At 38.4% G+C, this 23,207-nt stretch overlaps 1 protein-coding gene across 10 annotated transcripts in view; it reads left to right on the top strand.

Annotated features, from left to right (window-relative positions):
* The window catches only part of LOC143900016 (rap guanine nucleotide exchange factor 2), a 116,405-nt gene that overhangs the window by 79,222 nt on the left and 13,976 nt on the right, over positions 1 to 23,207 (top strand). For 6 of the 10 annotated variants that reach the window (XM_077410905.1, XM_077410904.1, XM_077410907.1 and 3 more), the window contains 3 exons: positions 1,685 to 2,220; positions 5,565 to 5,640; positions 20,724 to 20,825. In XM_077410905.1, the coding sequence (XP_077267031.1) occupies positions 1,907 to 2,220; positions 5,565 to 5,640; positions 20,724 to 20,825 (492 nt within the window). In that variant the 5' untranslated portion in view covers positions 1,685 to 1,906. Of the gene's footprint in view, positions 1 to 1,684; positions 2,221 to 5,564; positions 5,641 to 15,956; positions 16,615 to 20,723; positions 20,826 to 23,207 lie in introns of those variants that run through there. The other 4 variants (XM_077410909.1, XM_077410906.1, XM_077410912.1 and 1 more) reach the window with 2 other exon arrangements.

Below are 23,207 nucleotides of genomic sequence, written 5' to 3' on the forward strand. Positions count from 1 at the left end.
TTGGCGGATAATCGCGTTAAGACTTATGTCGAGCGAATTGATCAGTCGCGGCTTCCGTTCCATCGTGAAAAAGCACGCGATTGTACTGGACGATTCTCTTACGCCTTTTCCCGTGAGCGACGACGAGAGGAGAAAACGGAGCCGCTCCTCCTCGAGCGCGTGCTCAAGAGCTTCCGTAAGCTCGCTGAATTTCTACGCCCGCGCCGCGCGCCGGCCGGGAAGGCCCCTATATCTATTTTCCAAACCCATTCTTTCGGCGGGACTTCTTGCGCGCTGGATTGCACGCTGTTACGGAGATTTTCCCACGGATACGAAACGTCGGCAAACCTCGGCGAAATCGCGAAAAAAGAATTGCAATGGTAGGACGACATAAAAGCGCCGCGTTCGTGCGCTGCGTATCATTCGAGTTTGTTTTATTGGACAGAGGAGTTTGCCGGGTTTTTTTTTATTGACGTATCATGACAAATCATCGTTGGGGTGTGGCCCTTGGCAGATTGTCAGATGAATAATGATGCTTCGAGTGATGCGCGCGTGTTGAGGAGGACGGGTTAAAAAGCGCAAACTGTAGAGAGGGTTCGGTAAAAACACGAGAGTAAAAGAATTAAGTGATTTTATCTGTTTTTTTTTTCGGACCTGTTTCTTTCACAATATATCACCATTTGTAAGCAGCAAAATTTTTATCTATATACGCAAAAGTAATTATACATCGTTTCTTCTTCTTATTGAAGAAGAAACGTAAACAAAGAACAAACTTATAAAATTTTTCTCGTATTTCTTTTTTATTTATTCTCTTATCGTTATAAATTATTTGCCAAACTCCAAAATATTGTATTAATAAATAAAGAAATCCATGTGTAAAACTTATATTGAATAATAAGACAGGAATTAATCAGTTGCAGTTTCTAATAATCATTTAGATGGGAAAAAGTAGACGAGTTATTTAACGCTATTTTGTAATAATAATACGTTGCAGCAGTACACTTTCGACACTCCCGAAAATTGAGGAAGGAGATGCACTATCGTTGCATTTGCGACGTTCTCTTCCCTTTTATACCAGGATTTTATCGCCGGCGTAAACCTTTCTCTCCGTTATCGCGCTTCCTCGCAAACGTACACAGGCTTGATAAGGTCAAGAGAAACGGCAGACGACATCGCGACGCCGTTAGCCGTTAGTCTTCAAGTCGATCGAATCCCATAGGACGCGTAATAAAAGTATGCGAGCCACGTACGAAAGAGCTATACTAAGAATCACTTGACTCTACTCGACCTCGTCGCCGACTTGGTCCAAATATCACGCGCACGCCATGGGAAAAAAAATTATTGTGCAGTATTTCTTCTTTATAACCGCGCATATAATTCTCTCTTGTGAGAATTGTCTACGCTATATAGACTACGTTATACAGAACGTGTGTGATTCTTTCAAGAGATTCTTCTATTTTTCACAACTTTTCTTTTTACAACTTTTTAAATAAAGAAAGTTTATTTTATAGAAAATTGTTTACAAAACGAGAAGAGTAAGATTAGATGACGTAGAGTTATGTGTTAATAAATGCATCGCAGAGGACAACAGTCCAAAATCTTAGATATACAATATGATTCAATTAATCTTTGAAATTAACGATCGATGGCTAGTTCACTGATCTTGAAATCCGAACGCAAATCTAAGAATATCGGTTTACTTTAGAACGCTACTTATGGAACTACCAAGCCGGCGTAATCCGCTTTAAGGACAGAAGCATTCATTTTGAATTCTCGTTGTGCGCTCGATATTTCCAAAGTTCCAAGAAAAGGCTGAAGAGAAGATGGTGAAAAGGCATCGAGGATGTAGTCGATTCACGCGAATGCGTATGATCACGATATAGAGGATGGACGAACCTAGTGCGTCCTGGCGAAAAGATCACTGAGGATGCACAAGCATACCAGCCAGCTTCGCGGTCCAGGTGGCCATAATGGCGGCTGTCACGGCGCTAACAGGGGCCCAGTGAGGAGATGGAACAGCTTCCATGGTGGTGGCGGCGGTGGCGGTGGCGGTGGCGGTGGCACGGGTAATTTCAACGATGGCGTTGGGAACGGCGGCATAGTCACGAAAGCCTGTCAGGAGCCCTTCAGGGCCGTGCCTAAGGTAGTGCAAGCCCTCAGGAGCGAGTCCGTCGATAGGACTCATCGAGCTCAGCTACCGCCACCTCCCGCCCCCTTTCCCAAGAGGAGATTTTCCGTGTGGTGAGTCCTCGCAGGATTACATTGAGGAAATTTCGACTTTTGATTGCGAAAATTACTTGTTGCTATACTATTATTATTATTACGATGTATCGAGAGAACAGGTATATACGAATTGTCTCTCGGATATATATTGCATGGAAAGTTAGAAATAAATTAATATAATCGCAAATAACTCACATATATTAAGGTAATTATTATAACAATTACAGATTCTCTATTAGCAGCTGATTGATATATTTTTAACTATTGATATCTATAATAAGCTGTTATAAAAGCAAGCGTGTAATCTCGTTTGCATGTAAAGTCATTCTTGTTCTAACTTGCGTGATTACAAGTTACCTATGCTACGTAAGCGCGATGTGTCTGACGTACCTGTTGTTTTCACTTCTATAAGTTGATAAGTATAGGTAAGTATTATATAGCATAGCTCAAAACCACAATCTTGGTTTAGTGTTGCGAAGTATATATATAACTTCTTATCTTTTGCTCGCTCGCTTGCTCTCTCTCTCTCTCTCTCTCTCTCTCTCTCTCTCTCTCTCTCTCTCTCTCTCTCTCTCTCTCTCTCTCTCTCTTATTTTGTTAAATGTAGATATAAACTTGGGTAATTTAAAATATCTAGCGGTAACTTTGCGTAAAAAAGTTGTTTCGTTTATAACTGCTTTTGCGCTCAAGATATTTTAAAATGAGTATTAGACATTGCTACATTTCAAAAAGATATTTAACCCTGCCCCCCCTAGCGGAAGCAGTTGATGGACAATTTCGCGCTTTCGACCGCGTGAAAGAGGAGCCTAATAGTGCAGTGAATAAGATTAAAAAGAAAGGATAATAGAAAGGGTAATAGCTCTAACGACGTCATAGAAATATTTCATTAGGTTGAGTGGATCCACGTGGCTCAGTGTTGCGAAATGGCACGGATAATTTCGCAAAATGGGCGCCGTTGGGGAGCAAGAGTGAAAGAGGATGAGAGGATGCGAGAGAGAGAGAGAGATAAAGCGAGAGAAAGAATGCTTAGGCATGCGGGATCGTCGACAATGAGGAGACTGCTGGCTACGCGTCGGTCTTCGGTCTCCGTTAAGATCAGAGCGAATTATAACGAGCCATCCCCTGCGGGTATATTTCGGGAAATGGGAACGGAAAGGCATGACCGGACAAAAGTTTGCGCCGAGACTTCACACGCCGCTGCGGAATAAAGCGGACGCGACACTCGATGCGACGCGCGCGGCGTTTCGATTGCTTCTGTTAACGAGTACGAGCGTTGCGTTGGCGGAAAACAAGCTAAAGGTACGCGGTAAATCGTTGAAAGTACTTATAGGTACCGCTTCTGTTAAATTTTGCTTTATTCTGTATTCGGTTACCGAGTTTTCGTTTTCGAGTATATGTAGGTAATATACACATCGCATAGACCGTATAAAAAAAGCTATATTTTCAATATTATCGCTTTATGGCGTATTTCACGTAACATTTATATATATTATTCTTATAAATATTCAAGAAATAAAACCGAAGAAAGATTTATCGTATTTGTCCACCATCTGACGAACTGAATATCCGAGTGTCAAAATGTCAATCAATTTAGAGCGTCAAGTAAATTTAATATAATATATGTTTATTTCTCTACAGAATTTTAAAATGTCAACAGTATTATACAGAATGAGATACATTTTAAAACTATTTCGTTTATTTTTTTACGCGTTTAATTTAATTTTACTTTAGTTTTTTAATACGTTAAAGTTATCTCTTTCGTCCAATCGATCGAATGATAGCTAATGTGCGACTATAATCCAAATTAATTCGACAAATATTTTCGGCCAGATCGATCGTTTTCTCTATAAGTAAAAGCGGAAATGTCGGCGCACGTGCGGGTGACCTAGATATGCTTAACGAAATAATCCTGAGGAAGCGAAACGATCGAGTATAAAGCAACGTTTACAGGGTTAACTCGCGATATATTAGGCTTGAAAGACGGAGAAGCCGCGGAGCGTCATCCACGCGAATTCAATTTTCTGCGACGTACGAATGCACATGCACACACCCACTCACGCACGCACACGGGAGAGCAATACGTTACGGATGCGTTACGCGTGCGTTACGCATCGCGACTTCGTTTGTGTGTTTAAGTCGAGGGAGGAGCGGGATAACACGCGGGTCAACAGTCTTCGACAACCTTACGGCCTTCTGCAACCTCTCTTTCCTCCTTCCCTCTTCCCTCTACCTATACCATCTCGGTTTTCCGATTCTCGGTCGGTCGAGCATCGACATTCGATTCACGGTCGTCACCGTTAAATTGAGAGGACTTTCCGCGGTGAACGATATCTCCAGGTGTGAAAAAGCAAAACGCGCTCCGAGAACGGGAAAGAACATTTTCTTATCAACGCCAACGATGTGATTGTTGTTCTTTAATTAATTTGTACAAATGTTATTACTTCGTTTTTATTTTATAGTATTTTTCCATTAAACGAATAGAAAATTAATATTATGTTTTATAATTCTACGTTATTAGATAAGATATATATATATGTATAGCTCTTAATTTCTTTAATATACTAATTTTGAATAATCGATAGTTATACTTTTGATGGAGATTTTATCTGATCTCTTAATTCATGGCGTTCAACTTATACGTAAGTTCAACTACGATATGCGGGGAGGTTTGATGTTACGCTATAATATTTTCTATATCAAGAAAAACGATTTTGGTTTAGGCAATCACATTTCGGCAGCTTCCATCTCATATCTGTATGACCGCAGATTTTCGTATATCGCCGAAAATTGGTTGAACCCCGTTTGTGCTTTTATGACTAATTTGAGGAGTGCCCTTTTCGACGATGGGGAACATCTGTCGATGGCGTCGTAGTACCCAATATTGGTAGTAGAAGTTAATGCTGGGGCGCGTAGAATGGCGTCACGGAATAATAGGTGTTTGCGCGAGCGTGCGCGAACACCCTCGTATTGTCGTTCGATTCGAAACGATGCGAAATTGAGGGGTTTATATGATGAATTTTCGAGTCTCCCCTTTTTATCTCCTTGAGATGTATACGATACTCAAAAAAGCCAGACTCTGTTGACCCTTAACAATAATCTGGCTATACTCTTTTTTGTACGAAGACTATATAAAATATATTTTATTCTCTTTTTTATTAGGATTTTTTTTTTAAACAAACGAGTTACATTTAATTCGATTTTAAGAATTTTATGAATTAATAAATTTTGACGTAAGATATTTTTATATCCTATTACGGAATTTCTTAAATATAAATCTAAAAATCTGTACTTGAGATATGTAATGATATTCATATAATGCGATGAATGTTTTTATGGAAAAATGTTATTTATTTCTGTTACAGCTTCGGGAAGCGGACGGGCGGCAGCGCCAGGCGACCCAACGAATGCTTCGTTCTCGAGCCCTCCGAGATGATTGTCGTGAGTAGAGCTTTGCTTCCTATTTGCGATAAGCATTGAGATGAAAGAAGAAATTGTAGGAGAAAATGTGTCTGGATCGTTAACGGTTTTGAGAAAGTTATTTAGCCACGAAGGAACGCTTTGTTAACTTTGTTTATTCAGTTTTACGAAGAAGCGAGTTACCCGCGTTTTCCGCGCACACGTACGCACTGACATGAGTACGTTATTTCAATCAAAACTGGACGAGCAAGCGTAATTTTTTTTTTGGGTCGGTTTATCGCGGAACGTGAAACGGTTGCGGCTGTGCGGCGAAAAGACAATGCGCTCCGGACGCTCGCGAGACATAACGTGGCGGACAGTTAATCGATAGTTTCTCTCTCGGTATTATGCTCAGGTTCAGAAGAGTTTTGGGAATCCCCCGTCACGCGCTCTCAAAGTTAGCTCGTTTTATTTCGTTTCCAGTGCATGGCGCGGTCGATTCTCGACATGCCGCAAATTAGGGCAAACTCTTAGACGTGCCGGACTAAACGACTCTCGATGAAAGTTGCATGCTTTTTTCGCAAATCGCGATTCTCAGGAATACCTCGAGCCTTTCGACTTTAGACGTTGACAGAGTTGACAGAGTTGACGGAATTTTCGCGACGGAAATGTTGCGATTATGTTTTTAATCTTCCCAATGGATTTTATATTATTTAGTATTTAGTTTATAAATTTTCAGATGAATAGGAGAAACGTTGCAAATCTCGAAATTTAATTTAAACGTCATACGTTTTATATTTTATTATCCAGTTTTTAAATAAAAATTTGTTTAACGCATTATCTTGTTTTCCATTGATTTTATTTTCTTATTGAATTAAGCACTTTTTATTTTACATAGAGAATTTCTTCTAAGAATAAAGCACTTTAATGAATCTTGGTGAAAAATGAAAAAGAAACGAATAATAAATAATTCAAATGATTTTTTTTGTAAAGGAAATGTTAAATGCCATGGCAATATTTCCTTTTGAAATGCGTCGTGGGTTTTTATTTAAATCATTCTGAAAATGTGAAACGACTATCGCGTAAGTCAGGTTTAATTACATTTGTGGTTGCAACATTAATTGGAGAGTTGCACGGAATGTTCTGATATTGCAGGTGAACTTTATTCGAACAAGTTGTTGGAAACGCTGGTTTGCATCTCTAATTATACTGTGTGGACAGAAAATTAAGTTTCTGATTTGAGCTGCCATCTGTAACCGCATTCTAAACTGCTTTACCGACAAATTGTGCGATACTACTTGTTGATGGTCGATTAATCGTCAGTCATTATGATGATCATAGATATTCTAAAAAACTAAGAAAGATATTTTGATGTATTTGTGTTTAGGGTTTATAGAAAAAAAATTTTTTAAACATTATTTTTTATTAATTTTTCTTCTTTTTATATTTGGATTATTTTTTATGCACAGCATCGTGTTAATTCTATTGCAACAAATTTATTAAAGAAGAATCTTTCTTACTATTAGCGCAATGTAATTTTTATAATTAGACGACTTTAGAAAATTAATATACCTATATTTTCTAGTTTTTTATTTTTAGTTTATAATAGATTAGAAAAAACTACTTTAATATTTTTAATTATTTAAATTCGTAAAATTTGTAAGAAATATTATGGCATTACATTAGCGTTACGTTAAGTGTATCCGACTTGGTTGTAACAGAAGCTATATGTAGTCTATCGCGGATTAAACTGGTTTAGTTCCGCGTTCAATATCAATCAGATTCGGCTTTCAATTACGCGCCCGGGTTACTCGAATACAATTTGTATCCGAGCTTTGTATTAATCGACGCACTCTATTCCCAATTTTGCTTTACCCGGACAGTTTACCAATGGTTACATCGCTCGTAATAACCACGCGTACTGTTTCCCGCCGCATTGAACTTTGAAATTTCGCAACGCGAAACACTCGTTTTGCCCGAGTTGTTATTTCGATACGTTAATTATAAAATTTACTCACCTGTAACCAACGCGGAATTCTCCATGAATCGTGCAACTTTTTTCACCTATAACCGATATGCTTTTCTATGCGATAGGAACATGACGCAGTTTTCTATAGAATTTGATATATGTAATACAATGTAATTTGTTTTTTATATTTGTCGTTTAATATCGTTTTACAATGTACGTTTTATTTCGTGAAAAGGTCATAAAAATAGCTTATGCGAATCAAAAGCGTACCTCTGAAAATGTTAAAATAATACGAACGACTTTCTTTGATTTATTTAATTTTTCTACACGCACACGCGCGCGAGACGCGAAATATCGGGACAAGAATATTTATCGTAAAGATAGCAACATTTATCGGCTTTGGCAAGTTCCGGTCGTGTGTTTGCCGATGAGTGGAATTTTTTCTTTCACGCAATGTCAGAAAAAATATCGACAGCGTTCGCGTGTATACCGCATGGCAGGCAGACACGCGAGTTCACGTGTATCCTCGGGCGACTCTGTGACCTGTACGCGACGTGGACGTCTGACCTTTAACCTTCCTCCCGCGCTACACCGTGGCACTTTATCCCTGTCGCTTTGCTCACGCGCGCCACCCGAGAGCTCATTGTGCGCGGGGTTTCATCGCTGACGCTCGACGCTTCGGATGAAGATTAATCATCGCCGTGAAGTCTACTTGCGGACAAATACCGCGCCCTAATGCTGAAACAAGTATATCTAAATATACATTTTATGGATGTTAGAAACTCGAATATTTCTTTGTTATAGCCTCGCGGATTCTTCAATTAATTACGACTTATTTTCGACGTACCGTTTCTTAAATGTCAAAGGACTAACAATCCAAGTTACGAACGACTAAGAACGAATCTTGCGATTATTTTTTCTGTTTTTATTTTTGTAGCCATTGCGAACGAGTTTTAATGCTAAAACTAAGAAAACTGGTATTACTCGTGGGTTACTTGAAATTTTGAAATATAAACAGAGCGTTACATCGCGCAGGATGCGGGTATTAATTACATAACCGAGCACGTCTTTCGCGCGTATCCTTCGATTCATTAAGTAGCGTGTGCAGTTTTCAAGAAGCTTATCTCCAGTGACGAAACAGCGTCGGGCGCCTATAAAAGCACGTCGGTGTCTGACGCCGCGCCGTGTGTATATATGATGCGTAAATCGTCTTTGTTTCTTATTATGGAACTCGAGCGCCGATTATACGACTTATTTACATACGTGCAGCAGAACGTATAGAGACGTCAAAAATGCAGATGGATAACATTGCTAATTCTGTTAATATTTTCTTAATTTTATTGATGGTATAACATTTAATTTTATATACATATATTCCGATAAATTCCGTGCGACTTACATTTTAATTTTATCTCTCAATGTTTATCGGCTTTTCCTATGTCTTCCAAATGGATAAAACTCGATCTTTTTGTAATCGTTAAAAATTCCAATTACGCTGTTCGCACATTCGTAAAATATAAAAAGAACGTTATCTCGTTAAAGTTATGAGAGCGATCGCGATCGCGACGACCGACGCTCGCAAAAACTGTACGTCTATGCTTTGGGTGAAGTTGCACGAGATTCTCGTTATCGAAGAATAACGCGATAATTAAAGGAAACCATTGGCAATTTTCGTTGTCCGTTGTATCGTTTATCGAGAAGGTAAATCGTCATTTACGTTTGGGAGGCAACGAAACTTCCGGTACGATGATATCGTTTTTCATGCGAGCAGAAAGTTATCTCTCAAAGGAAAACCTCCTATTTACGCGGAAAAGTACGCGCGCATCGGCGAGGCCAATTTCCACAGGAAAACCGATAACCGGAGGCGAATCGATCATTACGGTCACCATATACGGAACGAACAAATACGGAAACTTCGCTTCTGCGGAGACCAACAAGTTGCAGCTGTAATACCGTTTTGCGCCGCGAATAATCCGCTCAGCGAGCATTACTCCGTTTCCGACCGCGTACATTTCTCTCGCTTTGCCGTGCAAACCGTCACTGGGGCTGGGCTATTCGATGGAAAAGTATCTTGTGCGCACTTGCAAAAGAAATAGAGAAAAATGTGCCGATATATACAGTAGCGGTGATAGACGTAGAAAAAATTATTGCGCACGATTGCAATGTTGCTATAATTTCCGTACCGGTCTGTTCCACGTATACATGCGCACGTTCCGTACACCCAATTATGCAATTATACAAATTATGATCTTTGTCCCATGATTATTTCTCACCGACCTAGATGCGAGCAAGTCTGCCGAGTCACTTTTCCGTGGGTAATGCGGGAGGTAAATCGTTCAATTTCCATACCGAGAGAGATTTCAAGTTCTCGTATATGGTGTTCCTTCTTTTTTTAATTCAACTCTGCGGTTGTATTAAAAATATACAATAGTTATGAGAATATTCGATGTAAATATACGCGCATTTACGTAAGAATCACGACCGATGCCACATCCGTCATGCGTAAGCGCGCCTTTTGGATAAGGATTCATTGCGGGGATCTCTGTGTACAGGAAGTTTGAGTATAATCGGGGCCGTGACTCGTCATGGTATTACTCAGATTTCAGTTTTATCTTCAGACTCTTTTAACACCCGCTGCTACTCACGAAGGGGCTTTTCTGCAGGATATTTATACGACGTGTACTTAGAGTTAAATGTAGCTACTTAATATTCATGCAACGCTGTGAATGAGATTTTCATATTAAACGAGCAAAACTCGTATATAAAGGCGACTTAACTTAATTTTATACAAGTTTCATTTAAAACTTTGAAAGAAATTTATGATATAATATTAATATAATTGTTGCTATATGATAATTGATTTTCGGTGTAAAATGTCAAGTCTGAGATCCGAGTTTCGAGGATACGATTTGCTCGGGTATACTCCGACATACTTGGGGATGAACTCTGACCGTGCCTTCTACCCTTTGACACACTTTGCCACATATCCAACAGCGGTCCGATATTGTATTGGAGTTTATTCTATATAACTGTTATATTATGAGATATACTAGCTTATCACAATATAGTTGGTATTTCGATTATGGTACACGTTGGCTTTTCTCTTCCTCTCTCTGACATTCTGATATTTCCGTTATATATACCGTATTACACTCATTTAATCGCCAGGATATATTATACAGTTTTCCTTAGTATAAAAATATTATCTCGCGATTATACGTAAATATTTTTGTGCGCATAATTTTTATAACTTATTTATAATACACAATCCCGAGATACACGAATACTGGATCTCAGGCTAGAATCTTGTGTGGCTTCTATATAAATTGTACAGTAACTATAACTTAATTATAAATTATAATACTGTGAAGAGAAGGGTATAACTCTTTCATAGTTTATACTTCGTGCAGTTGCGGGGGCGACAGAAAATGTCAAGTAGGGTGACAAAGCGCCGCCTGTAACGCCGACCTATTTTGAATAGCAAGCTCGGTTGATATAGATATAACTTGGTACAAAAGAGGCTCATTAGCCGTATCGTAAGTATTATATGTGTATACGATTTTCGTTCGTTGCGGCTTAATATTTTTCGGAATTATGGAGCGAGGACGACGCCGACGGCGATGGAATTTCTTGGACTGGCAAAAATGCTAAACCTCGCGCCGGTTTCGTCAGAACGGAAAAACGGAAAAAGCGAAAGAAAGCGACCAGATTTGTTCCGAAAATAAATTCCCGTCCAGACAACGTGTTCTCTCCCCTCCACCGGTTTAGTGCGAGGCCGTGCTACAAGAGCCGCGCATCGCTTTTTTTTCTTGCTTGTAAATTCCGCCGGACGTCTGCGCGCGTGATTCGAGTTTGCGTCTCTTTCTTCTTCTGAATAGAAACGCATTTCTGCTGCGTGAACTCTTAACTATGTGATACAAGTTTGGCTAGCTTTGCATTTTCGTAGATTTCAGCTTTGGATTGTCATTTTATGGCATTTTGTATAATGAATATACGTTATGCGTGGCATAATCGTTTCTTCAATGAAGAAATATTAAAATTTTAACAAGTTTTTTACTATTTTTTATTTTTTACAATTTTCTGAACATTTTTGAAGCATTCTTTAAGCTACTCCTGTTATTATTTGATTTAATTTTGTAATGTAATTTAATATTATATGTATATATATATATTCTGAGGTTGATGACGTACGTATAATCGTCTTATCGGTGAAACCTTATTAATCAGGACAGTCCCGACTGTCAGTACACTTTGAACTACTCATTCGCCGCGGCCTGTCCGCGAGTATCGTATATTCTCTGGCCCCTTTTAAACGCACATTTCAAGTCGACGCACGCTTCCGGCGCAGGATGTACGCTATATCTTTTCGTTATTGAAACGCGCATCTTTAATTTCCTCAGTTTAAATCGAGCGAATACTACGGAATTATTTCCCGTTATCTCGTGCTCACGTGTCTTACAACTTTATCGTCCGATTCACTGAGTTCACGAAGCGCACGTGACTCGCGAATATCGTTTACTATATTATTCCTTAGACTTATGATGAATAATTTTCTGGAAACGTCGGAATTAGTTTAACGTGCCATGGAATAAATAAGTGTAAATAGATGCAATGCTTCCGAAATCGAATAATTATACTTTATTCGTGCTACTCATTCGTTTATTAATCCCGCGTCCTAAGCAGTATTGTTTTACTAACTCGAAGTGCAACGACGTGTGCTTATATCTCTGATTACACGATCATAGGTTGCATCTGTGCTCCGTTTGTGAACACAAGATCGTTCGGTGAGCTTGGTGGCGGTGAAGGCAAACCATCGTCAACGAAGGCACGTGACGTGGTCGTACGACCCAGATTTCTTTTCCTGAGTATCGCTTATTGTTTAGATACACCTGTAACCTGTCGCTGCTCGCTTGCCTGCCTACGTTGCGAGAGGTATTGACGAGGCACGGCCGCTAATGCTAAGTGCGGTACGCTTGACCGATTATGGGTTACGATTGGACTTGCACGCTGTTGGAAGCCGTTCGCGTACATTACTCACACATTATCGCAATTGCCCCATGCGAATCTATATGACGCGAGTGGGCGAAGGTGCGATATACACGATATGGCTTGGACTGGCGACCGATGGATCGACTATATCAATTCCCCGAAGCGCAGATCATGCGTATATGTGCGTACGTGCGTGCGTTCGCGCGTGCATTCGTTCGTATGCGTATACGCACCGTACGATAGACTTCTCATTCATGCCCCACGACCGGACACGTGTGCACGAGTATACGTAGAACCGCGCGTGAATAAAGTCGCCGAATAATCCGGTAACTATTTACATTCTTACGAGGACGTTTTTTAATCGTCGCGATAACACGCGATAACACGCGATAACGGCGATGTATATATCCAGGAATCGCGTATAAATAACGGGATGCATTGCTTAACATCTTGGAATCGGTGTAAACACCGTCGTTCTTTGCTCTGTGGCTTATCTCAGTGCTTCCTTTTCCTTTTAAGCTCGACATGACTTTTTTTTACTTTTGTCTTTTGTGACATCGATGCCAGAATTCTATACCTTACCTTTTACAGCTTACCTTATTTCAGTTATGTAGCTCACACACGCACTAGTTCCTTAATTAAAATTCTAATTAAAAATTTAAGTTTATACTTAAATCGACCAAAGCATACGAGTTTATTACCTAAAGTTAGTACGTTAATGAAAGCAGATATATGCTATATAAACATTTCAGTCAAGATGTTGTAACTTACAAGAAATTGCGACAAATGAACGCGCGTCGACAAATTTATGACGCGACTGGTCCATTTTGAGCGGGGGTTATTAATCGAAGTTGCCTTGAACGATCTCCCCTCGAGCGGTTGACACTGCATTACTGCATTCCTTGCTGTATGTAAGATAGAACTGTCTCCCGCGCGCGCGCGCGCGCGCGTGCGGCGATTGCAGTGGTGATTAAGTGTTCGTGCACGCGACAAAAAATGAACATCCGTGAAGAAGAAGAAGATAGCGTGCTTATCGTGGCAAACGGCGGACGAGTTGCGGCGACTCCTGCAGTTGCTTTTCGTGTCTCGTTCGGCGTGGTCGACGACGCGGACGCGCCAACCGTCAAGAGTTGTCGCTCAGATGTGGCATAGCGATTAATCGGAAGTATGAAGTGACGATTGATTGAACGACTATAATAGGACGGGAAGGCGCGATAGAGATGTTTTGCAAAAATCGATTGTGAATCGAAGGGACGAACTGATGAACCCTGTGGGGCCTGTGGTATAGTCTCGAACGTGATAGATTTTCGAGAGTGCGATTGGGGTATAGCGATAGAAGGATTTGCTTCGAAAATAGCGCTGTCAGTGTTTTCTTGATATAGGTTCCTTTGGCATATCGTGTCGCCGACCATAAACGATTTTTTCGGAAGCCCTAAGGGGTCTCTTTGAAGCCATCCTATCAGCTAGCACTTCCTGGTAGCGCGATAGTCTTTGAAAATGTTTCGTCTCTATCCATGCAACGAGTCGTGCATCTTGGAAGGCGAGAATTTAACAGGCATAACGTGCGCGATCACGAGAAAGCTTTTAACGATAATTGTTCAGCGCATAATTGCAACTCAAATTGTTTCCATTCGATATATCTCGATTTCTATGCAGAAACATTTGTACCTTATCTTTCTCTTATTAGCTGTCTAACAGCAATTTCTTGAATACGACATATTTTATTTGATTTGCATACCTTGCGAATTTTTTAGGAAATATATTCCGATTTTTTTCGCAACTTATAAGTTATGGGCAATTTTTTCTAATGGAGGAAATATCTCCATCACTTTTTTTCTCGCTATCTTTTGGCTGTGATAAACTTTAAATTGCCTATTTTGGCAACCATTTCCCACGTTGGAAACGGTATTTGCGCACTATATGCAAATTTTCTCTCGTTCGATTGGAATGCAGCGATGCTATTTTTGCCTTTCTCTATGACCAACCGACGGTGTCTCCTTTTTTAACGGATTCTTTCTTGCGCGCTCAGTGTTTTTAGGACCACGTTTGACGCCAATGGCGCATCGGCAGCGCAGGAAGAACCGAAAATAAAGTAGACAGGCGCCGCGAGCTGAGCCGAGTCGAGCTGTGCGCTGTATGAATACCATGCCACTCATTCGCGGAGGTCCCGGAGAGAGAAAGAAATTTTTAGCCGCGGGACGCATCCGTGTGTATAGCCGCGCCGTAATGCAGACTCCTCGTAGGACATGACTCGGGAGACATAGTTTATGCGCCCGCGTTCATCAACGCGCAACGCGCCCTTTCTCACTCCGTGCAACGCGCCGTAATTTATATCTTATCCGACATTCAGCTTTGCGTTTTTTCGCGCGAAGCTATGTCGTTGATTCGCGGCTCCAAAATTTACAGACGACCTCATGCACCGTGGACATGACGTATCATTTTTTAATTTTGTCCGTGATACCGAACGATGCGTATGAATACGCTTGATAGACTTTGAATTGGCCAAGAAATACACCCACGTATTACACAAGAATAAGATTTTATGCGTGATTGCCTTTCGTGCGTAGAATGACGAGATTTCGAAAATAGAAACTTCCGTATGCATGTATAGGTTAAACTATTTTATGCGAATACATCTCGAATCTTTTTTACCGTTATACCAAGTTTACAAGTTTGACCAATTTGCTGGAAACATTTTCAAAATCAGTCATATAAGATTTTCTTTCAAGAGACCTTCTCGTCTTCATTTCACAAGTGGCTCGTCTCGGGTTTTAAAATAACATGATCCCATATTTTTTTTTTATTATTCGGAGAGGTAGTATTACCTTCTACGTTAACACATGTGTATGATATCTGATGCTTCTATTTCTACGGGCAACGTCGGAAGAACGTAATTTTTTTCTAATATGTCACGAAAGAGAGCTGTCAACGTTAATTACCTAAAGGAATATTTTAGTATAATTAAATCTATAAGATTAACATATGAAAGAATTAAGAATAATAAATCTCATTATTTATCGAGTTTCCACAAATATGATAATAAGACATACTTTGTAAAAAGTTACAATTTCATTGTTTATATATGTATATATTAAACGTCAACTGTATATACTTAATTCATTAATTAAGTTATTATTTCTTTATCTTTTAGACTTTAATACCCGTTCCGACATAAGTATAATCCAAGTTCTTCATATACGACCGTGAGTTATTTAGAATAAAATTTTTTATTCTCCATTGATTTCATATCAGAATTTCCGGCGTCGACAAGAAAATTATAACGTTGCGACATACGATAAGCCTTTCTACGTTCCTGAGCGCGTAAATCACGTGACCGCAGCAGGTCGGTCTTTGGCCCTCTTCAAGAATCGTGCGCGCGATGTGCGATTCAGTTCTCCGCGAGACGCGATATATGTGAGAGTGCGCGTATGCGTCGAACGCGAAACACGATCCAAGCAGGATAATCGCATCAACAATTTTATGGAGGCCAATTCCGTCGACGTCGACCTCGAGATTATTAAGTTTGCAAGGTTCTGCCCGTGAAACGATAGAATCGCCGCGATTACATATAGATGAAGGCATTTACGTTAGTTACCATCGCGCTCTCGTAAATCTCAGTCGTTTATGAGAGATATCGTTTGACGTTCGCGGTAAAATGTTCAATTTTTGTGCGGCAACGAAGTTTACAAAGTGTTGGTCTGGTGATTAACGTGAAAACGTAACAGTGAATTGTTGGATACATTGGCAAATTTTTGAAAAACAGATATACTTATCGAGACATTGAATCTCGTATATAGCACATGGTTGATCGGCTTGTTGACACGGTGAACGTCCGTAGATCGATTCGCGTAGTGATGACAGTGAAGGAATCACGTGGATGTGATGCGCAGTCAGACGTCCTGTAATTCCGACTAAATTATCCGAGTTGATTATTCGCGATGTTGAAATATACGAGCAGGACTGGACGACCTCGGATCGTCGTAAGAAAACGAAAAGGACGTTCGTTGTCCAGAAGCTGGCCCGGTACACCGAGAACTCTATCGATCGTGTCATCCGAGGTAAAAAGGCCCATCTCATCTGAGAGTCTTTGAAAAGTTAATCCATTACACGAGATGTGAAATTATGTGATGAAAGTTGTTTTCATAACTCGTTGATATTTACTTTGAAATTTAAGAATAAATATATTTGCGCGAAAATTGCGCTGATTAATGAAAAACATGCTTTTATTTTATATCACTTTTTGGTCAGAAATATTCGAACTAAAATTGAGTTTTAAAAGCGAATTTATTACACGATTTTGACTTTTATATTACTATAAACATTTATTTTCTCATTTTTACCACGTATAATTTTCTTCTAATTCACGTTAGATTATTATAATTTATGTAGCATGCACGGAATTTGTATAATGTAATAAATTGTATTATCTGTCCAATATCTACATATATGTATGTTGTATTGAATTGCACAAATTCTGTGTAGGCGTTTCATACATTGTAATAGTTAATTAAGCGAAAATAATATCTAATAAGAATGAAAATGCATATACACGCATATCACAGAGAGAGAGAGAGAGAGAGAGAGAGAGAGAGAGAGAGAGAGAGAGAGAGAGAGAGAGAGAGAGAGAGAGAGAGAGAGAGAGAGAGAGAGAGAGAGAGAGAGAGAGAGAGAGAGAGAGAGAGAGAGAGAGAGAGAGCATTATCATGCACAAAAGTGTGTAAAATAAAATAGACCATGCAGATATTTCTTTCAACATTTCACGCTAAACATCCGCTGCGGATAGAGCGCGCGATCTTTTATCTTTCGTAATGATTTTAATCGCTAGTTTTATCTTCTTCCGTTGAGGAAACAGTCGTTTATTTCATATCAAGTTTCGATTACATCCTGGTATCTTGATTCAGGGCGTCTATTCCTCTTGGTTGATAACCTTGTGTATGGGGCGATACGAGCGATTGTATCTAATGAACGGAGTCATTAACGTTCGGATTGAAATTGACGTAAAGAACAACGAGGAGGCTGACGCATTGACATCTCGCGATCGTACATTTTGTATGATTTTTGTACATTTGTATAAGTACGCGTTGTGTGTATATATATATATATATATATATATATATATATATATATATATATATGCATTTGTATACACAGGGACGTATGTCGCCTACGCGCGCGGGTCGAAGGTCCCACGCAGAGATTGAGCGCACAATGTAAGAGACCGACAAACGGAATGAATGAGAGCGTATAATTGAGAGAGTATTTCTCCTTTAACCATATAGTTAACCGCTCGCAAAGAATGGAAGCAAATGATGTTTTTACATCTTGAAATATTATTTCATTCTGTGCTTTGTCTCACAATCAGTATTAATCATCAAAGATGTGTCGTTCGTTTCATTAATAAAATTTTATGTGAATGGTTAGTTAACCATCTCTCTATATAGAATTTTGAACTTATTATATAAATAAATGATTTTTTTTTTTCGGAATTATTAAAGAATACAATGTCAGTTCGACTACAGGGAGAATTTATTTTTTTTAAATATTGTTCTTTCTTTATAAGGATTTTATTCTTAACAAAACATCGATTACATCTTTAATTTGAGGCTTAAATTTTTTGCTATTATTATGCATTTAATACATATCTTTAATTGTTATGCTATGAAAGTGACATAGATATATTTTTACTGGAGCTATTAATTAATACGGTTTGAGTAAGTGAAATTCAATGGAAACACGATCATATATTTTTCGGACACGCGCTGAATGCGGCGTAATTAAACGCATCGTAAAACATTTTTGCTTAATTTGCCATTGTTTTGCATTCATGCTTAATATGCGATAATTGTTTACAATTCAATCGTTACGTGAAAAACACACGCATACTTCGCATTCGTTCGTTTATACATTGCGTCACGATTGCGTTACGCTTTTGATTGCTGATCGTGAAAATCACGCGTGCTTTTAGAAGCAAGCATTATTAAGCAAAGAGAGGAGAGGAGAGACTATGATTGCAAAATGCGCTAATTGGTTATAGCTATTGTACGAGAATTCTTAATGTTGACGTTGTTAATGCTGACATAATGTTGGGATTAGTTTGCAATTTGTTTAACGATACCGTGGGGCAAAATAAATATGTTTGAATCATTGGAAAAAATGCGCAAGTAACGCGTTATATCACTTTTCATACGATATGACGAACAACACGGTACGTCGGATTATATTTTGCGTCGCGCGTCGCGACGATATAGGTACACGATACAAAATGTCGAATTAGAACGTCGCGTCGTGTTGCTCGATCGATCGATCGCCTATGGAAACTGAACTTTCATCCCGAAACGAAATTGGCTAAACATTCATTGTAACAATCGAGTCATGAGGGAGCGGTTCCGTGAATGGAACGTATAACCAGCATATCTACCGGAAGTCCGGCCTACGAGTTCCGGCCCGAAGCGCATTCGTCTCATTGTCTCTTTCATTCTTTTTTTTTCGTAGCTGTTCAGCAACGAATGCTGTTGCCTGTCAAACGAAAAAGAGACTGTCGCGAAGGATAAAAAGCAGCTGACATTGTCGTAACCGGTTGATAATTAAAAACTTCAAGTGACAAGTATTCGATAATAATGTAATATCTAATTAATAGCAGCAGCTCTCTCATAACAAACTTATGAAATGTATGATTAATTAGAACAATTATTAGTTTTCTTGCATTTTTCTTCAAGAAATTTTTAAAAATAGATATATGCTCAGTAATACTGTCATAAAATTTTCCAATTTGGATTATCGCACATTATTTTCTATACTTATTATCTCTTAAAATCTAGGCTAATTTAACATTGCAGGTTATTGTGCATAATATCAAATATAGTTTTATAATTAGAGTCTACTTATTTTCTATTTATCAGATATCTGGTAATTTTTATTTTTAATTATATATTTATGATGTTGATCTACGAGAACGATATTACACCTTTAATTATTAGTATAAATATTATTATTTGTCACATCTTAAATATATCCATTTTTTATGTTATCACGGAGAAAATATTATATTTAGGGTAGATTGTATCTAAATTTTATTTGGTTTTTGGACATAAACTACTTATATGAGAACAATTTTAGATTAATAAAACTATTCTGTAGTTCAATTTATATATATTAGTATAGATTTTACTTTTAAAGACTTCAAGATTTTGTTACGAAGATATCTGATTGAAAGTAGGTGCAAAAGTGGCGAAAAACGATAAACTTTCGTGACATTTATTTATATATATATATATATATGTATATTAGGGCATGGCGACTTTTTAATGTACTGCACAGAGCAGTACATTAAACAGAGCAGTGAAATAAGGCAGCTGCAGCATTCAGCGCATCCGCAAATTAGATTATCAGCGCGCGTCCGTAGAGATATTAGGCGCCTCATATCGTGTGAAATTTATTTATTATTATCTTTATATAAATCGCGATTTATAATACTTTATCAGCTGTTCTATAGACAGCCGTATATACGTATGCCATGAGTCAGATTAAAAGTAATAATCAAGTTAATTGACGCATGTGTATGTAAAAAATGCAGTAGCAGTTATCTTATGATTGACCGATTTTATTACGATTATGTGCTCGCAAGGAATAACAGAATGTACAGCATTTTCTAGATATGTTATCATTTCCTGATTAAAGTTTTTTCCTGATTGACGAAAGCGACGGAGCTTTTTTTTTTTTAACAAAATCATAAGCAATATTAAACAGGTTCTTCGCGGATAATTGAGAGAATGAAAAATTTGTGGTGAATAAAATCTCGGGAGCAGAAGTGATACCTAAAACTTGTTTAATTAACCTCAAGTGGATTATTCTTCAATGTAATTTTACTTTTATGGTCAGTTATAGAGACATTTAGTGAGGATTGAAAGACTGTTTAAATGAAAATACTAGTAACATCTTTGAATATACTTATCTATCTCGGTTATGGTTGTATTGAATGACCACAATTATCAAGTTACGCTTGCAAATTGACAATTAAGTTATCATTCTTCGATGATTATTCAAACGGTTTATTATAAGCATTTGCGCGGCATAATCACTTATTGAACAAGATCAATAGATTGTGCGCGCTGTACATAATTTATTTATAGTTCATTTATTAACTTATAAACTGACATGTCTTTTGCAGATCGACTACCCGGAAGTTCATAGCGGGGGGAGGATGCATCGACCACCGCACCCTCATCCCATAACCGATCCCCGCCAGGTCAACTTGGTCTTCGAAGACACGGTAAATATATCTCTATTTTTTACTTATTTATGGCAATCTTATAGTCATGATCACTCGTACTTGTATGACTATTTCTTCTCCTATTCATCTGAGCAAACAATGTCCAATGTTGTTCCGACCTTGAATCGAAATTCCAAGACGAGGAAACCCTTTTTCTTCAAGGAAACTCCGTTGGCTTCTCATAAATCACTCTTCTCAAGACATTCATGATTGTGTATGGCTTCTTTTTCTATTATTCCATCAGTTTTTCTTGGGTCCACAGATCGTTATGAAAATGTCCTATCTTTTCGTTTTTATCTAGGTATTTAATCGTTATAGGATAGGACGTCAAGTAAAAATTATTTGAGTACTTGCTACGATAAATTATCTGTTGCGACTATCTATAAAAATTGTGCGCGGTTAGTTATAAAATGTTTGTAATGAGTTTTTGAAATCTAATAAGAAGGCCTGCAGAAGTTTTCTTTTTCCTATATATTCTATATACATTCATAATCATGTATATGACGCATAGTCCTTTTCTTGATTGAGGAATGATATACAATTGTATTTATCAAAATCAATACCGGATACCGGATATAAACTATGACGATATCAGTTCGTCTATATGTAAATAGTCAAACGCTCAAACAAACAATTTTGGTAATCAGGATTTGATGTCAGTTTGGTATCGAACGCGTGTGGCAGAGTACCTGCAGAGCCGTCCTTCCGGCGTGGCGGCGGCGGGCAAGAAGTTGAATGGGAGAAGCAATTTGGAAAGTAGTGTGTGGCTCGGGACAAAAGGAAAAGTGAGATACACGGGTACGAACGACATAACGGGTCGTATAAATCATCCGTCGAGTCGGACAGTGGCCTTTGAGCGGTTACTGTCCGTTGCTGGATGGATGCTTTGAGCGGACCAGCAGCAGCAGCAGCAGCAGCGGCGGCGCTTCTCTATCCTCATTCGCCTGCATCCTCATCTCCTTCTCCTCTCTTCCTCGCTCGCTTCTTTGCGGCTCGATCGACCGTCCGTCGACTCCTTAAGCGCATTTCACACGATCGCCCAACAGTGACTTTCTATAGAGAGGCCTCTTAGAGCAATTCAAGTGTCGTTATTGGCGTCAATTTACGTCATTGTTTGTTTATTGTTCCGCATGGCGATTAACTAATCGCGAAGGTTGATGAATATTAATCGCGAGATCATCGGCGCGTTCTTTCTCGATCAGTTTCTCGAGCGTGTTTTGCATTTTTGCAATATTCTTATGACATTGCATCGGCCGCTGACATTCGCGTGGGTATGCAAATCGAAGTAGGTTACATTACGTATTACGTATCAAGCATTATCGTATTTTTAATCGCGGTTATTTTTGTCACGTCTTATCATAATTATTATTTATTGAATATCTATACATCCGAAGTAATTATCGTCAAGTTAATTAAATATCTTTATCTTTGATTTTCCATTTCTTTTTTTCGAATGTTATGCCATCATATATCAGCGAGATTTGAAAGATTTGAAACTGGAGTTTTGTTAATTGCAATTTGAACTTTCAAGCTTGTAAACACATGTCCAAGTAATCTCATTATTTATAATTAAAAAACAAGATAGAGTTTAACGAGTTGTGATGGGTTTTGCGTCAGCTTAATATGATATACAATGCATAATTTAAAAAAAATTCAAACGTGGGAGAGAGTTTTATACGCGTCACAACCTTTACTCTTCTTTCATGTAAAGTAAACCAATTTATTCATAATCATTCATCTTTCGTCAAATCACTTCCAACTCCTGTCAAGTAACCATCTCCCACACGAATCAAACGGTTAATTAAATTCTCTTCCCCGTTGTATGCAACATTTAATACGCATTTAATCCTTTTCTCCCAACATCTTATACATCTAATTATAGCATTGGTAAATTATTTAGATTATTACGTAATTTTTATTTTGTTTTTCATTTTTCTCAGAAATTTCATTTGCGTACCGCAACTGTTACAGTGAGGTCAATTCTGGCAACAATAGTTTTATATATTACGTTAACGAGATAGAATGCGTCTTCATAATCTTCATATAACAGCTGCTGCATAGCTTGCACGTAAATATTAAGATTATAAAGATGCAAATCCGTGCCGCGTTTACGAGCTACTATGAAATTACGAAGACTGAAACTGGATATACTAGAGATACGTGTGCATATGTATTCAGTGTAACGAAATTTAAATTTAATCCCCCATGCGCAATACTGACAAGAAAATTTCATTAAACTACCAGCCATCGTTTCGACCTTATGTGGGGAACAAAATTTAATTTCCCAGTGATATATCCAAACAATTTTTAATATATGGATGTTAATATTAACTCCATTTTACAACATTCTTCCTTTGGTCTGCTTTGATTTATTTTATTAAA

Source organism: Temnothorax americanus, unplaced genomic scaffold (assembly GCF_048541705.1).
Source record: "Temnothorax americanus isolate GAGA-0224 unplaced genomic scaffold, ASM4854170v1 Scaffold3, whole genome shotgun sequence".
In the NCBI taxonomy this organism is placed as follows: domain Eukaryota; kingdom Metazoa; phylum Arthropoda; class Insecta; order Hymenoptera; family Formicidae; genus Temnothorax; species Temnothorax americanus.